The 18,840-nt window shown below is 40.0% G+C and overlaps 1 protein-coding gene across 1 annotated transcript in view; it reads left to right on the forward strand.

The window, feature by feature from the left end:
• Positions 1 to 4,158: 4,158 nt before the first annotated feature.
• Positions 4,159 to 18,840, forward strand: part of ARHGAP28 (Rho GTPase activating protein 28) — an 80,238-nt gene continuing 65,556 nt past the window's right edge. The window contains exon 1 of the mRNA XM_037381000.1: positions 4,159 to 4,419. Coding sequence (XP_037236897.1) covers positions 4,289 to 4,419 — 131 coding nt within the window. The 5' untranslated portion in view covers positions 4,159 to 4,288. The remainder of the gene's footprint in view (positions 4,420 to 18,840) is intronic.

Raw genomic sequence — 18,840 nt, forward strand, 5'->3', positions numbered from 1 at the left:
TATTCATACTGTGCAGTAGGGCACTCACATGCCACTCTCCTTGACTTTCATGTGACATTGTGATACTCCTTTATTTTCAGAGTGTCCAGGTGCTTTTTGCTCACACTAACTCATTGGTGTGGTGAGCCTTTCTGCCCCCCACTCCTCAAGCATCTTTCCATCCAAATGTCAAATTAGAGACAAGTAAGAGATGCCGTTTCCCCTCCCCCCAGGCATGGAGAAGTACAGTGACTCTGGTTTTGGTTTCTTTCACACAGATAGATACAAAATGTATTGCAAAAGGGATGAAGAAATTTAGACACAGTGCTAGGATGATATTTCTCTGTGTATTGCTCCACTCTATTTCGTTTGATTTAATCAGTGAAAAATGCTGTGTTTACAGTTTCCTTTTAAAACTTAATCTAACCCAAGTTCACATTAAACTGGTCCAAAATTAACTTCAAAGTTTTGTGAATTCTGTCCAACTGGCTAATTTAAGCTGCAAGCGAGCAATGAAATTCAATACCCAGAGATTTTTCTGTGATTTGTAGTTCAAAGCGGAGTTTTGCACTTCCCAAGGCTCGGTGGGTCTACTCTTATGATATAATCATGTATGGCCCTGCCATCTTGGGACAAGGACCCTGAGCTGACAAAACCCATTCCTCTCAGTGACAGCCCCCCTTGGACCTAACCAGAAAAGGTTTAAAATCTATGGAAAAATATTAATCGTTCCTTTCCAAGCAATAGACATCAAATTTGCTACACAAAGTTGGCCCATCATGTTGTTGCCACAATGATTACTAATATTATGTAAATACATAAATATTATTAACAACAATGATAATTTCTTTTTCATCTTGGTAAGCTTTAACTACTGACTATGTGTTTATACTTCGTGTATATGACTGTCACAGATATTCTTCAAAAGAAGAGCTGAAGGTTTGCTTGTACAACTATGTAGCCACTAACTTACGCTTCTGAAGTAATTGGCTAATAAAGGTTTTTCACTCCTAGTTTTCAAAGTCTGGGCCCACTGATACATATATAAATAACTCTTCTGCCAAATTTCTGAAAATGCAAAGCACTCCTCTTGGCACGAGCCTAATGTAAAATTTGAAAGCACAAGTTCCTTGCCTACCAAACCTGAAGAGGCTGCTCACATGTTAACTGGCTGCAGACTCCTTACAGATGCTTCTCTAGCTGTACCTTCACTTTGCTTATTGCTGCAAAAGCATCCTCACAATATTATTGCTCACCAAAATGGCATTTCCAGAGTACTTGAAAAGTCTATGGAACTATCAACCACCTGAAAAAACAACTGTCATAGTCCTGAGTACTCCACAACCTAGTATTGAAGGGCATCCTGTAGAAACACAAACATGTTGGATTAAAATAATTCCCTATTTACTTCCTTAGAAACCAGGAGAATAAATTCTCCTTTATCTAACAGAATTGCACAGATAGAACTGAAGGAAGAATCTGGCCCATGTTGCCTTGTGCACTTTTCTTATGGCTGTATCACTAGTCCAGTTAAAACTTTGTTTAATGATTGGTGTGTATGTCTAGTTGATTTAACATCATCTTTTGCTTTCCAGTAATATGCAGATGTCTAACCCCGAGAGCCATTATGCATACAAACATTTTTAGCTCTCAGTTTGACATATGTATTTTGGCTGATTAATTTTCAAAATATCTATTTTAACTTGTGCCAAATAGTCTGCCATTTCCATGCAAGCCTCCAGTTTGTGCGCCAGCACTTTATAAATCTCCAAATAAAATCTTCCATGTTTATTTTTCTAAGAGAGAAAATCCCATTTAATAAGTGTGGGCCTCCTTTCTGTATAAGCATTCTACTATTGAGAGGGTAACTATTCTTTTCTAAGTCACGTTGGTGTTTGGGGTGTTTTTTTATTATGGGAATAGAGGAAATAAAAATAATACTGAAAATATATGGTATTTCTACTGTGGGTTTTATCTACACATAGCTTAAAGCACATAACCATCATTTTATTGTCTGATGGTACTGGAGAAAGCCTAGTGTTTTGATGCTAGGAATGGGAGAAAAAATACTTTTCTGGAGTTGCAGCCAATATTTTGTCCACACCATGTTCTCCTAAAGGGTATGTATTCCCTTTCTGATAGTGTTTGGTGCCTTCCACTATGTGGATTTCTTCAGATGTTTGGTTTCTTGAAGTAAATTGTGAATAATGCCCTTAAAAGGTGTCAGCAGTTACGTTATAATATATATTTATCTTTTTTTTTTCTCTGTTTCATATATGTGTTTTGACCAATTAATTTTCAAAATATCTATTTGCATTTGTGCCAAATATAAATCTATATTTATAATTTACTCCCCCTCATCAGAGAAGTGGGATAGCCACCTTCTGATCCAGAAAGGGGAATATAAAGCCAGGGTAGGAAGGGGGAAAAAATCACTTTGGCAGCAGTATCCTTGGTCATCCAACAGCCAGGCGTCAATCTGGCATTCAGTCAGTGCTCCGCAGAGTTGGGAAATGAGATCCATGATAGCATCTGTTCTAATATTTCAGACCCTACCCCTCTCCCGTATACCCCAGTAATCACAGAGCATAGAGAGGCCTTTGCTAGTTGTTGCATTCACCCTGGTCCTCACTGGAGGCACTGTGGGATATAGTCCTGATGCTGTGGGCAGTAAGCAATGTTTCCAGAGTTAGCTTAGAGCCTTCTCCTTCGTTTCTAGCATGTGTCCATGGCTGCATGGTAGCTCCCAGAGGGCCTTCATGCTGCTGTGGAAACAACCATGATTTTATGCTGGGCAACCTGTCTTTAAAATATTTAAACCAGGATACGTTAGCAGCATAGCAAGAGCAAGCCTAGAGGCTGAGCATGCTCAAATATTTATGCTTCCTGGGTGGGTCTGGCAAGAAGTGCTGCCAACCGTACTGTTATCAGTGTCCTGTGTTGGCTAATTTAAAATTAACTTGGGCACTGGCTAAATGGGCTGCAGTAACAGATTTGACTGAAACAGTCATGTGCCTCCAGGCAGCATACGGAGCTCAGGGGGAAGATGGAGATGAGATTAATCATTTTTGTGCCCTTCAAAAGCTGGGATACTTTACTGACTGGAGAGATGGACAGTGCAATTTACACAGCCCTATAACAGTGCTAGGGAGAGCAACTTCGCTCAAGGGGGATGCGAAAGAGGAGCCTGACAGGCTTTTTGCACAGGACCCTGTGCCAGGGACGCCCCCAGCAGCTGTGACAAAGGTGCATAGAGGCTGGCGTTTCACCCACGTACTCACAAGGTGCTCAGAGCTGTGGCTTATAGAGTAAAATTATGGAGATCCTGTGATTTCATAGACAGGACAATAGTTTTCAGGAATAGATGTTTACCAGATACATTTATTTTCAAAACCCCCTCAAACGCTGAAGAAGCAGAAGAGGAAAATAATGGGAAGTGTGTTTTCTCATTTTGTCTCCAGAGTTTTCTCTGGGTGATACTCTAGAACTGGACCCCGATATTTTTGCTTGCTGGTTTCCTTTTGAGTGAAAAACATGTAATTAGCATACAAAGATCAAGTGCAAGTGTGAAAAATTATCAAGCATCTCGGGGTGTATTTATTTATGGGATTGCTCCAGATGAACTCACACTGTTGTAAAAATAATTCACTTATTTCCCAGTGCCCTTTTAATTACATACATGGTTATATCAACCAAAATGAAAGCTTAACATGTTTTCAGGAGAAAGCAACTGCAGTTCCCTGCCACTGAAATGATCTGGCATGTAGGAAATCAAGGTTCTTGCTGCTTGATAATTTAAGCAGAGCAGAGCTCTCTTGGTTTCTGAAATTCCCATGTAAACACCTTAATGTCACTCCCTGCTCTGCCAAACCACGTTCTGTGTTTGAATAGCGTTCTCTGCTTGACCAGCAAATGATTTCACTTAGTCGAGCCTGTTTTAGGAGCCCAAGGAGTATTAAGAAATTCGCTCTTCAAAGGAAACAAAAAGCAAGCAAGCAAGAAGTTTTGCCAGTGGTCGCTCAGTGCCATGCAGGATTATTTCAGGTTTCTAGTTTCCTAGGAATGTAGTAACTTCCCTGTGGGTTGTTTTGTGGGCGGTGTTTTTGAATATATGCTAATTCGGCTTTCCTAACAGGGAGAGGAGCCATGTCTCAGTTACACAGCTCTCCTGACAGCAAATAGTGGTGAAAGGCTGCTGCGGAGCCAGGCCATGCGCTCGTGCTCGTGACAGGACCTCTCACCCTCCCGTCAGGGTCCGTCAGCACCCCCTGGTCTCCTTTGTCACCCGCAGTAGGGCCGACATGTGCCTATGACCATGGAGATGAAGGACTCGGGCAGCGTGGTACTGACAGCCTACCATCCCCACAGCCCAGCCAGGATCCCGGGCATGGAGCAGAGCTTTGTGCAGGACATCCCTCCCAGCCATTCGCCCACCAGCAGGTAAAGCCTGAGGGATGGGGACGAGTGCCATGCCCTGACGTTTTGCCGGTGCCGGTCGTGGGTTTTGCTGACTGTCAGCCCGAGAGCGTTTCTCGAGCACTCGGCCACTTCACGAGCACTTTACTCTCACATGTTTCTTGCCTCCACTAGGCAAGCACTTCAGCCTGGTGCTGCTGGTCAGGACGGGGAGGGGGAGACGCGAGTGCTTATTTTAGATCTAGTCCAGTTTCCTGCCCCAGATACTCAACAAGGCAATCCCCAGGGAAAAAAAAAAAAAGCACGTGAACCAGGCTTCTGCTCAGGTCATTTGGGACTGTATGACCAAAAGTGAGATGTCTGGAGTGACTGAGTCTGTTGCTCAGAAAGCTGAATCTGGTTTAGAGGATTATTTAATTCCTTCCCCATTCACCCACCAGGTCAGGACCAGTCCTTGCCTTTTTGTGAATTTGCAGTTGCTGCTTTGCACGCCCACATACACACAATGGGAGATCACATCGTTAAAGACTTAGTCTAAATAAGAAAATTCCTTTGTGTTGCAGGAAACTAAGTATTGTCTTAATTAATGCAGTCATGTGTATGTTTACTTCCCTGCCCTGTAAGAATGCATGTATTTGCAGAGTTCAAAAATAGCAGTTTGAGCAATTTTATTGTTTTAGAAAATCTGACCTTTCTCCTAAACATACAAGTCTGGGCTTTGCAATTTTCTCCAAAAGAAGTGGTTTGAAAGTTCATACTGTAAAAAGTTGAAGAAATTAGGAAATGTTACTCTGTGGCTTGACTGAAAAAAATGAGAACTAAAGTTTGAGGAAACAGTAGATGTCATTATCCCCAGGAATTAAGTCTGTGTCTTCTCTTAATAAAAAGAATGATATTTACTTCATATTGTTTATTTATAGCCCGATAGCTATTTTGTTTTCAATGTCATTATTTAGGTTAGCTGCATCTTCCTGTTCTTTGTGTATTTCCCTGGCTGTCTCATAAAGATAATTCCTTTGTTCTGTTAAACTGTTGTTTGCAAGCAGTACCAAAATACACAATTTCAAGTTAAGAAAAGAAACACAGTCTGAGCTTTTAAGACGCAATAAGAATGGCATTTGTTACTCCAAACTGAGCAGTGGTTTGGCATTGCGTTACTGGGGAGCATATAATTTCTTCCCCAAGGAATAATGCTAAACTCAATCTCCCTTTATGTCTGTGAGCAACGGAAATGTGGTGTTTTGCTATTTTTCTTGTAGGTGTGCTAATTGTTTTAAAACGCTCTTGAAACTTAAGCTCAGGGTGTAGGGGGGTTAAACCACATACATATCACCTAAGAAAAACAAAAGTGAAAACTGCGGTTCCTGAAAGAAAAAAAGAAAAGAGGATCCTGGAGTTTTGATGAGGAACGTATTTTGAAAGTTCCTGCCACGAGGCAAAGCCGTGTGTCTCTCTGTATGTCTATGTGTCCACAAGATTTTGGGGCTGTCTCCCCTTTCTTGTCTTCAGCTTCCTGCAGCTGTCTAATAGCAACAGCCAAATTCTGCCATATGGGAAGTCAGTGACCATCTGAGTTTCCAAAGCCTGTTAGAGAGAGGGATTTTATTAACCCAGCGTGCAGTCCTCTGGAATGCAGAATCCATGAAGGCAAATGCACTGAGTGTTTTAGCAAATGGTAAAATAGACTCTGGCTTAATCCCTATTTCATCTTCTAAGAACTCTTTCCTGGACTGCATTTTCTGTATAGTTTCCTCTGCCGCCATGCTAATGCAAGAAGCTTTACTATAGACTCTGTCTGGTGTTCCCCGATCGCAGCCACCCACACTATGGCACACTAACTCCTTGACTCTCCATGAGAATGATTCAAAAAAGCCTGCAAAGAACAGAGGTGTTGCCTATGATAACAAAAGTGGTTGCGACTTAGAGCCTGACTTTCCTCTGAATTTAGTTGGGTTTAGTTAGATGTAGCTCTAATGAAGCCCATACTTCATTACAGATTCAGTCTTGGATATTAGCCTGCGATTCGATAAACTGCTAACCCATTCACTCTCAGCTCAGGAATCAAGATCCTTCTTTTTCCTTCATCTCCCCAAAACATTTCTGTTGCTTTAGAGCGATGCTCCCTTTATATCAGAACAGCTCCACTCACCAGAGCCAGTCTTGGATGTAAGTGTCTCCCAGCTGTTTTCTCTTGCAAACACTTTCACTTTGGGAACCTTCTAGGCAGACGTTTCTCACAAAAACGGGAAGCTAATGCAGCCTCATTTGGCATTTAACTGTTCTGCTTCCCAGTATTTAAAAATATGTTGATAAAAAAGAAGGAAAGATTTAAGTAGCCACCATGAACCTCTAAAGAAGTGAGTAATCTTAAACACTTTTGCCAATCCAAGTACACAGATGAGAAACTCATGGACACCAAAGTTTACACTAATAAAGTGACTTAGATGCATCAGGCCACTTGGATACACATCCATCTACAGCCCTTGAAGGGCTAATCAGGCAGGCATCCTGTGCACACCTCTAAAACACACTGGCAGCATTAGCATCAGCATGAAGCATAGCAGCCACAAGTACTTCCATCTATAAGCCCAGTAGGAGGAAAGTGTATATATCCCATTGTATGTTAGGGGATACTAGCTGGTGGGCTGTAAAGGGGACAGGGGAAGATGTGCTTTAGCTGCTTCAGATGAAAGATGTATCAGTGTGCAACGAAGGATAGTAAATTCATAGGTTTAATGGAAGGGAAAGCAGGAGGAAAGTTTGACTACATAGCGATGCTGTCACTAACATTCAAAGAGGAATTGTAACTTCCAAATTGACTGTTGTATAACATTAATAAAAAGGTTAAGAGGGACCAAAAATTCAGCCATTCTCCAGGACAAGAGAGCATCGGGGGGACTGAGGATAGCTATACTTAAACACTTCCTCCTCAGATATCTGTATCATTAATTTCTATCTTTCTCCTGTTATTCCATATTGCAGACTTACTTTACCAGTTCTAGACTTGAGGTGAGCCCTGAAAACTGCCCTGTGGAGTTTGCTAGAGGTCCAGGAGCATTCTCCAGCCAAGTCTTCCTTTAATTCTGTTAATGTAACTTGCAAATTCATTTTCCATTTTTCTCATGGGACATTCAGGTCGGTTCACTTTGCTTGCCATCTGCTCTGCAAGATTGCAGTTGTTGATAGCATGTATATCATTCATATCTGTTTTTTACTTATTGATTTTGAGAAAAAGGTGTTGGGAAGATCTGTTTGTTTTGCTTGGCAGTCAGCCTAATTCTATGGCATATCAGTGTAATGGGGAAAACTCCTGTCCTTGCGGCATTCCCTTCACTTTTTTCTGATCCCATTTATTAGAACACAGATGTCACATGTGCCAGTACCAAACACCCCAGAATATCACACTGTCCCTTTTGATACAGATGCCGTCCCAGTGCAAAGGTGAAAGTACTGACTTTGTCACATAATGGTCAATTTCCCCATCCCCACTTCAGAGAATGAAGGACTTTGTAGTTGTGCACAAATACTGCTCCTGGATTATACAGAGGAAAAGTGGGGGCATGGCCATATGTCTTCCTCACAGATCCTTTTTATCCAGCTAGGAGAAGCTAGGAGGAGTTATTCCTGTGCTCAGAGGAAACAGGCATGACCTTTATGCCAAATGGCCAGTGAGGTCTCTAAGGTAATTATGCAATTAGGGGAGTACAAAGCATTCCTAAGTGAGTCATGCTCAAGCTTTCCTTGGCTCAAGTATGAGAGCTAGTGAGTTCCTCAGCCCGTGTTTTACTAGCATATCTACCAGCAAAGGACTCATCCTGCACTGCAGTCACAGATATTTCCACTGCAATGAGGGTCTTACACTTACATGTGCATGGAATAAGAGTCAGAGGAAAGGAAATGGGTTTAGATCGACTTTTAAAGGGTACATTGATCTTTGTATACATGGAATAAACATCTTTATAGTTAATACTCATGCAAAGAGCAGAATATATAATATTAAACCTAGGAGCTTGCTACATAGGTAAAGGACAAAGCAGATTTCAGCACCACCGAACAATGCAGCCAAGACCCTCAGCACCACCAAACAATGCAGCCAAGACCCCTTCTTAGCTTCTCCCCTGACCAAAAACAAGTCCGGCACTTCCAGCTGTTCCAGGGAAATGCTTTTCCAATCTCTTCACGTTCAGCTTTTCTCCCTCCTCCTGCTGTCAGGTCATGACTTTCAGGCAGGCATCACTAAACTGTAGTCAAAAATGAACAGGAAAAATTTATGAAGATTCTATGTTTCCTTGAGTTACCTGCTAGTAGCTTCCAGGATCCCTGCTCTCCAAGTCTAAGACTTGCAGATTTGGGGCCAATAGTAAAGTCATTACACCGAACAAGCAAGGCACCAGATCCTTTTCCAATATTCATCCCCTCTTCAAGCCCCAAGATAATACAGAGATATGTCAGGGTGAGGTAAAACATCCTGAAATAATGACTGTGTCCCTGGAAGGAACACAACTGGAGGAGGAGCCTTTATGCACCAAAATTTGGCTTGTGACAGGAGGAGCTGTATGAGCAGTTCAGGTTTTATCCCAACAGAAGCAGATTTTATTACAGTGAAGTAAGGTCTGTATGCCCCGAGGCTGGGTAGTCTGGGTTTAATTTATGTCAGTGCTGATTGAGCAGCTCCCCTGCTCAGTTGTATACAAGCATTGTCAAGAATGTCTTCTAAGTGATACTGGAAAAACAACCTTAACTATTCTGGATGGTTATCTCACTCTGCCATAAACTCACCCAGAAGACAAAAATAAAAATCTGGCTCCTTTTCCAGAGTAAATCTTGACATGACTTGGGCCTCTTCCAGTAACTTGGACTCAAAACTATGAAATTAAAATTTTAAAATGTACTAAAAGTGGTAAAAGAAAACCCCACAAAACAGTAGTTTAGGGAAAGACTGTATTGGCAGCACAGGTTGGGCAAAAAATACATTTTGTGGAAAGAAAACTTTTTATAATCTCTAGCAACTTGCTAAAATATTATTTTAAAAGTAGTTTTTTATAGATGTTACGAATTATCATTCTTAATAAAATATTTACCAGGAGGATGCATATAAATAAGTCAGACAACAGTAGACATGCTTTTCCTGTAGGTTTTAGAAATACCTACAGAACGTCCTCTGGGAGCCTCACTGAGGAATGTAGTATTTATAGCCAGTTCCTCGTGTTATGGTTGAAACTAGAGTTGGCTTCTCTGGTTTCTTTTTAGTTTGGTGCTCCTGCTGCTCTCCCTGGTACCTCCATATGTAGAGCTGATGGAAAACATCTGGCACTGTCCCTTTGATCATTTTGTTTGGTTGAGCATTTAGCCAGCTGCCCCATTCATTTTCAGCTAAGTCACTTATCTCTGATTACACCAGGAATGGAGCTGCCCACAAAAAAAGCCATAGGACCTGAAAGCCCTACATACCCTACACAGACATCTTCAGATTGCATCTGGCAGGCTGACAGCACTGGCATAACAAACTGCCAGGAATCAAGAACCATAAAGTATTTTCTTTGCACAGGAGGTCAAAATGATTCAATGTAAATGTATGGAAAATGTTCAGTGGTGAGAACTGCAAGACACAACTATGGAATACTAGTAAAAGTCCTAGCTGGAACAGTATCTGAAAAGCATCTGGTTAGAGCTGCACAAATATAGAATCGCATCCTGAAATAGTGTGGAGTATCCATAGCAAACAACCAAGTTAAGATCCTGGATTTTGGCTAACCACAGTACTAGCAGCCACTTGGCCCACTGTGGTGCTTTGCTCCAGCGGGCCAGAGGCAGCACAGCCAAGCAAGGCTGACAGGCAACATGTCCACCATCAGGGTGGGATCATGTTCTGTGCAGCCTTCAGGTTACCACCGGGGTGGGTGCATTAGAAGGGCACAGGAGGGAAATAGGGAGAAGAGTGTCCAGAGTCATGTCCCAAGCTGGTGACTGAAGCCAGGCATCCTATCTAGCATTTTGACCCCTTTGCCTGCCTCCTTCTTTCTCTCTCCCCATTGTGGTATAGTCCTGTTGTATGCACCAGGGACTCAGAAGAGGCAAGCAAAAAAGATAATGCAAGGGGATGGGAGGTAAAGGGGAGCAAAGGAGGACAGGAGAAGGACCACTTTCACAGGCATATGACTTGATTTTCCTCCTTGTGTGCCAATAAAATGAGTTGGAGTGAGCAGAAAAATGTCTCCCAAAGGAGGTTGTGTGGTGGGCCCATTTACAGCTGACCCCCCAAATCCCACCAGATACATGTGGCAATGGGCTTTAGAGCAGCATTTAAGTGGTGATTCTGAAGTCAAAAGCTGAAATGGTTTAAATGACAGGTTGTTTGAAAAACAGGCCCTATTACCCTGAAGGACTATTTTAGCAGAGGCCAGCAGTCAGCAGAAGTCCTTGAGTTGGCATCCCTTGTAACTGATGCAAGGGAAAGACTGATGCTCTGTGAGGGATCCCTCTCTGTAATTCATTTTTTCCCCAGCCTGTATCAGTTAACTTTCCAGACACTGCCAGAATCTCTCAGGAGAGTGGAACAAACACTGGAGCAGGAGCCTATTATCAGCTTGTTCGTTTGAAGATGTTTATGTTTTCTTATTTAGGATGTTATGTGTACCCCACCTCAGCTACTGTAAGCCTGTGGGATTTTCAGATGTGCAAAATCATCCAGTTTGGGATGGATCTATGCTCGATGCTTAGAAAGAAGGCTGAATATAGAAGAGACAGAAATTTCTGTTACTAGGTGTTGCCATTATTGAATTTCTACCTGAAGACTATTCAGGCTTTTTTTAACATCTCTTTCTGCAGCAGTTGCTCTGAGCATATAATGAGCAAAATAAGCACCATAAGTCTTTGTGGAGGGTAGAGGAGCCCTACCAGTGCAGAAAGACAGAGGGGAGTATATATTGAAAGCCTATATTGAATGTAGAAGTCCAGCTGGGTTGATCTAATTTACCAGCTGAAAGACAAGAAAAGCGAGAGGGGAGCTGGGGAACTGTGTTTTAAACATCTTTGGGTGAAACCTCAGGGCATCAGACATCAGGTCACTCTCACAGTTATCTACCAGAGGTGGAAGAAGCTCTAAAGCTGTAAGTCATCATATATTACTACAGCTAATCAAAAGATTACTAGCTTCCCAATGGACAGATTTAGGCAGGGAATAAAAAAATTTATACAAGGCCTGAATTTGACTCACTGAATAGCATGTTCCTTGCTAACTACGCCTCTGCAGACGTCAGACAGTCTGCAGTTACCCAGACTCTGGGCTAACCTGTGCAAACTCTAGGTGTAGTGATGGAGAGCCTCCTCCCCAGCAGTTTCTCTTTCTCTGGCTAATGAAAGCTCAGAACTTATCACCCAAACTTATTTTCTGGCCCAATTATGATTATACTTAGTGGTCAAGAAGGAATATAAAAGTGAGAATGTCAGATCCTTTTTAAGGTTAACATTAGTATGAGAGCAAGAACTGCATAGTTGAAGCATTCAATCTAACATGACATGCTCTGTCTTTTTTATGTTTTATAATAACAGGTCTGAAATGATACATCAAATGAGATATGAGCCTTGTTTATACATATATACTGAGTTAATGGCCGCTTAGGTGTAGTAATGGAGGTTTTACCTCTGAATTCAGTGGGAATGTGATCAAGCTATCAGAACTCAAATCTCTTTTTCAAGAACTTTGATTACAGGGCATCATCTGATTATGCTATCTCTTGCCTCACTTCAGGCTGACTTCGTATTTAATAGGATTCTTGCAGAATAAGACATCAGTATGAAGCCTTAGATAATTAAAACATAATGGTGACTAGGCCTGTCTTCCTTTTGCAGTACTTCCCTCTGTTATTCAAGTATTTTGAAAGCCTGAGTTCTAAATATTTATCTGGATGTATCAGAGATGAATATAAAATATTTGCTGCAGTTACAGGTGAAACATGGAGCAGGGGAGCCTAGGGCATTTTCTGAAGATGTTTTACAGGCTTGGCTGTTCTTGGCCATTTCTGGGCCAGATGGTGCCCATATCATGCACTGCAAGGAAGCGAAAGGAAACAGTGAGCTTATCCTGATGAACAGAGACAAGGGAAGCCTTTGTACTCAGGCTGCAGCAGGATTTCACATTGAAAGTGCTCACTTTTGGAGAGAGGGTGGGCAGAAGGAAGCAGGGACAGCTTGCCAAGTGCAGGAGAGGGTTCTTTTAAATATGTGGGAGCCTTTAGTCTCCTGCTGAAACATTTGTGTCCACCTTGTGTAAGGTCCTTCTTACATCTTACACTCGGAGGATGCATTTCCCCATAATTCCCAGCTGATCTGCTGCAGTCCTTTGATGCTGCCTCACTTGTTAGCTGTCTTACCTTCTTCTGTCTTTCAATTAGCAAAAGCAATTAAACCATGAGAATTTAAGGATAACATTACTAGAAATGTGAGGTTTCTGGAAGTATTCATTTATTCTTATGTACATGTGTGTGTGTACAATATGTACAAGTACATAGATGGAGCATGAAGCTTAAGGCTACCCATGTGTCATTGACAATCCACAGAGTATACAGCAAACATTAGAATTACTTATCCCACAAGTTCAATATTAACTGGAATATGCTTCAAGTGTATTTGTTTAAACCATCTGTTGCCTCTGACAAAGAGTTACATTTAAAAATAAAGGAACCTACTACACCAGTTTTTGAAAAGCCTTCTTCAACATACAGACCTACATGTTCTGTATTTAGGAAGCGTACCACAGATTTTTGGGGTGGGACATTGACTCTGCAGCTTTTTTTGTGTGGTCAAGATGCATTTCATCCTTACTGGATTCCATCTCATGGCTTTTTTTTAACTACTGAATTATTTTCATAAGATGTAGCTAACCCAAGCCTGAAGTTAACTGTGACGCTCAGCAATGCAGTAAGACCATGCAAACCAAACCAGCTTGCCTCAGTCTACACTGAACAGAAGTAAATCTGTAGTTAATTATGTTACGTGCCATGCAACAATGAGTCACTGTAGTTTTAAGTAATCATCCATTTGTACAGGGAGTTTATTGTCATAGGGTGTCTTTGGAGGCTCATTTTATCATTTCAGTCATGGGGTATGATATTCATGTGGGTAATGAGGAAGTCTATAATTACACTGTTAATGCTATCAAGAAACCTAAATTATACAGTAAATTGTAATTTTCAGAGTTAACCTTCTTCTATTTACATGGAGACTTACTGAAGCAAGAAGGAGTTGTATTGCTTTTTTATTTAATTCACAGTCCTTTTTTTCTTTTTTTTTTCTTTTTTTTTTTTTTGTCTCTCAGACACAGGACACTGGAATTTATGTACTATCCGTTTTTGAGGCCCAGCTGTGAATGCCTGTACTCTGACACCTACTGAAAATCTGTATGACAGGCAAAAAGGAACAAAATAAAGCAATGAAAAAAAATTTTTTATAGTTCTGTCTGACACCATAAGGTCTAACAGCAAGGTAATAAATCCATGGCTTTAGTGAATGTCACAATTACCACGTAACGATTACAACACAGGAATTCAGTATATCTTTTTATGGGGTGGCTGCAAACAAATCTGGCCTCCTTTTGCCTGTGTTCAGGAGCTGCACATTGATGTTAGCACAGCATTTTGCCCAAGCCCTAAATCAGGCGCAGTGCTGCACTGCTACAGCTATGGGGCTTCTGGCCCGGGGGCTCCTGTGTTCAGCCCTCTGACAGGTCTGTAGGTGGAAACTTGAAGGCTGGAATTCAAAGTGTTTAGACTAATGCTTCAGGACTGATAAGGAAAAAAAAAAAATAGTACGTTTTCTTCTGAACAGGCCACCCTGCTGATTAAAAGGTTAGGCAGTGTATTTTCAGGTCTAGTTGCATAAAGTAAACAGGTATAAAGTCGTATTGCATTTTTTCTCAAATATTTTGCAGGCTGGAGGGAAAGCTTTATCCAAGTTGAGCCATAACAGAATATCTCATTCATTTGTGCAAATTAGATTGCTACCAGAGCAAAGCACATGAAAAAGGAGTGTTGCTTGTTATACTCAGTTAGAAAAGCTTATTGATGGTATTATGAAGGTATTCATCATCTGAATCCCTGCAGACTCCAGCACAAGAGCCAAGAGTAAAGCAGGGATCTAGAACTAGTCCTGATGAATAAATGTAAAGATTTTAAATTTTTATTAGGTTAGATTTTTCCCCCCTAACTTAGCTAATCCATGTGAAGAGCTCTGATTTTCCTAGAGAATAAAGCCTAAAATGTCTTTTATTTCTAAAACAATAGATAGGCCAGTCAGCATCTGAATATCCATTACAAACTGTTTTCTAATTAAATCTCATCAGCTGGATCAGGAGTATGATGATGTTCAGAGGCTGAATTGAGCCACATTCAGACACTGTAAATAAGGTTCATAACCTTTATTCTTTAGCTGTCAGTTCAGCCTTTGGTTTCTGAATCATTTCATGGCATTGACCCAGGGCTTCAATTATGCTGAAAAAGACATTGACCACTGCATAAGTGGGTGGAAAAACATCATTCAGCAGTTAGCTGGGTATATCTGCTGAAAGTATGTCTGTAATCCTGTGAAGGAGATGGTGTTACTAAGAACAGATTGGTTTCTGAGACTGCCTTGAACCCAGCCAGCTGTAGTTAAACCCTCAAAGGCTGACAAAGTGAATTCCTAATTATATTGGTGGAGTGAACAGCTAGATTAAGTTACCTCCTTTGAGACTATTGGTGATGAGTTTCCATCACTGGGATAGATTTTATATTTCATCCAAATGAAAGGGGACCTTAGGCTGTGCAACAATAGAAATGAACCAAACACTGAAATAATAATATGTACGGTAGGGTATCTGTGGGGCTACCCTAAAGTCCACAGATAGTCCATAAATTCACTGGACACAGCAGTAGCAATAGCATTTGATAGGCAATCTTTGAAGACTTAGAATAAATTTAAACTTAGTATTGGAATAATCTTTGAAATTAGGTAAAGAAGATTGCAACAGGTACCAGAAACAGGAAAATAATAGCGAGTGGGAAGAGATTTTCTGATGTCTTTACAGAAAACACATATTTATGGGTTTGGCCATCTTCACAGGGTCTTACAACATTCGCTGGCATCAATATACTTAAGCAGCTGGTGTAGCTGAAGATAATTAACTCAGTATTTATTTTCCTGTGCTTTTCTATGATCTATATTTAGCTAAAACCTGAACTTAATGCCACTTTTCTATCATTTGTGACAACCTATAAAGAGAATAATGCCCTATAATGTGGTTACAGCAGACCAGATTTAGCATTTTCTGAAGATCGCTTGAAAACGATGAATAGGTCTCAGGGATAAACAATGAACAACACATACATATGGTGAGAGGAGTGACATATTCCTACAGGAGGAGAGGAAACTTCTTAATCTTCAATATCAATTTTACATTTGCTGAAAAGAATTTGCTCACTTTGCAAAACTGCTGCTGTGCATTTTATGTTTGGGAGACTTAAGGAAAACTCCTGTTTGCTTAAGCTAACATTTCTGCCACCATTGCCCTTTCTCACATTTAAACCATGCTACCTAAACTCAGAGAGACAATACAGTGCTCTGTACATGCCACCTGGAAAATCCTGTTTAGAATTAAGCGGTGTGATGGGCTGATCAGATAAGTCATGTCTGCAGAAGGACATGTTTGTTTTAACTGTTGAACTGTGGAGGTTATAGGGAGTTGAATCTTTGGATTACAAATGTAATTGACATCTCACCACATTTAAGGTCAGATCCAAAACTCCTCTTGGTGGCAGTAGGTTTTGGGCTTGCCTCTAAAGTCTAGATGTCCCTTGTTACTATTCTGCAACTGACTCTATATCCCTGATATACGTTGCAGTGCTTCTTTTTGGTCATTTATCCTATTCACTCCATTTTCTTATTTTAAAAATTCCTAAATTTCCCACATGGATGAATCAGTTATTGAATTTCTCTCTAATTATATTTCTATTGAATCCACTTTGTGCATTTATCAGACTTTGATAAAAAAACTATTAATAAACTTAGCCAAAAGCTACTGAACTACACAGGAAAGAAAATTGAATGGGGCAATTCTGTAATGGTCACTTATGATGGAAAAACTTAGCAAGTTCAATAGGATATTTTTCCTAGTAGATTCATCATAGTCACTTTTTTGGATTGCCCTCAGAGAAATATACTTACAAATGGAAATATTATCACAAGTTAACACTGGACCCCAAAATCCAAACAAAACAGTGAAGCAACACAGACTTTCCTTCCTATTCTGATTGCATCACTGGAACCACTGCCTAATAAAGGGATTTTGTTTGAAAAAACTTCCTTCTGTGTTTTTTACAGCACTGTGTGTCTGCATTCCTGTTCATTTGTATGCTTGATTAGCTGAAATCAAATAACAATGATGCAGATCTCCAAGCAGCTATAAAAATTCAAAGTGAGCAATACTAACAGCAAAAAAATATTCTACATTGCAATCTTCATGGGAACTGCTGTGCAGAAAGCGAAAGGGCTGACTCAAAATCACATACGTGTTTTTCCCTCATGTCATTTTGTCATTATGTAACTGCTCAGAAGTTCGCTCTTTAGCAGACTTCAAATAGCCATGTGGACAAGTAACAGAGGATGTAGTGTTTGTGTCGCTGCCTCATCCTTTGGCTGGCAGCTGGAAAGAAGTGGCTAGATTTTAAGAAATTCTGTAAGTATCAAGCTGTGGGATTTTTTTCTACTGCCTGTGGTATTCTCTATGCTTTTGATATGACTTTTGACTTGATGGGTTGGTCTTCTGTGGTTTTGCAATGATTTATATAGATTTTGAGAACGGAGAAGGTATTTTGGTCTTTGCAGTCATTGTTTGCCTTGTAGGGATGAATCATTGAATCGATTCTGATCATAGAAATCATTTTAAATGAATAGAAATATATAATTTTAGGTGACTAAGATAAGAAGATTGGTAGAGATTTAATGTTATCTTTACCATATCTTCATAATGTGTAGCTTATGTAAAGATAAAATAATACAACAGCATATCAGAACCATAACCAATGAATCTTCCAATCATTAAAAGAATCTAACGAAACTCAGGAGAAAACATATAAGAAAAAGGTGGCAATTAGGTAGGGAAATAGGAAGTATATAAGTAAAAAAGAAAACATACCTAAAATATACTTTTATGACAATGATGCTTTCATGTGAATGCTTTTGCTAGGCAAATGAGGGTTTTCTTGCATTTTTCTTGTCATCAATAAAAATGTGGCTAGTTGGTTTTTGAAAATGAGAAATGTTAACAGCGTTGGAAGAGAACTTGCTGAGTAGATATACTCTTCAATTAGTAAGTGGTAAAGTGAAGGATAGACTAAACCCACGATGAAAGTGCATGGAAGATCACGTGAAATTCTTTAGCTGAAACTTACTCTCAACTTCAACATTTAGTTTTAATGTGGCGTTTTATTTAAATTACTGATTTAATCGTGCACTTATTGAAATCAAAGCTGTTGAAAAGTTCTGTAATTGGATTATATGGAAAAGTAAGTTTGTGACTGGAATATTCAATACTGATTATTGAAATCAAACTAGTTACTCAGAAAGCAAGTAACTGAAACACACTGGTATCACTAGGCATTTCAACAAAGCAAGCATAAGAAAATATACATTCATAGCAGATATGATGGGAGAACTTTTTTGAAAGGTCAAGTCTGTACATTTCTTTGATGCAACCCTTGAAATGACTACGGTCAAATTATTTATTACAGTGTATTTGAGTTCTGACCATTATCCTATACAATATGTAAATCGGAAAGTCCTGCTTCCCTGGAAATTATGATAAGACAGTAGCTTCTTGGTTAGCTGTGACCTTATGCTATGTTCCAGTGTTTGCCTAATGAAAATGAAATTAGTATATTTTGCATGAAGAAACAGATCAGATAATATCTTGAGTGGAAATTATACATATTTTATATATATATATAATTATAATTATACTGTCTGCACCATAGCAAGTTTTCTGATTTGCTGTATTTCTAAGCACTTAGAACACCTTTTGATAGATGGGCTCATTTTAACCCTAATGACAAGATAAATAATGAGAGCAACTCTGTGGATCCTTTGAGTTGCTGTGGTTGTCTATTTTTCATTGTACACAAACTTCATCATAAACTTATTCTTGGTATCTTGGTAGCGCTTGTCCTGTGCTTCCTGAGGTGTTTGATGGGCCTGATTCCCATATTATTATTATTATTATTATTGTTGTTGTTGTTGTTGTTGTTGTTGTTGTCGTTATTGTTATTATTGTTGTTGTTATTATTATGTTTCATACAGAAATGTGCTATATAAAAATGTTGAATTGTACTTCTGTCACAGATGGACACCTGGGATAATTAATAGCATTGGCTGGTTGCTGATGGCGGACAGACACAGGCAACTTATAAGCCTGAC

This window comes from Falco rusticolus, chromosome 3 (genome assembly GCF_015220075.1).
Source record: "Falco rusticolus isolate bFalRus1 chromosome 3, bFalRus1.pri, whole genome shotgun sequence".
NCBI classification, from domain to species: Eukaryota; Metazoa; Chordata; class Aves; order Falconiformes; family Falconidae; genus Falco; species Falco rusticolus.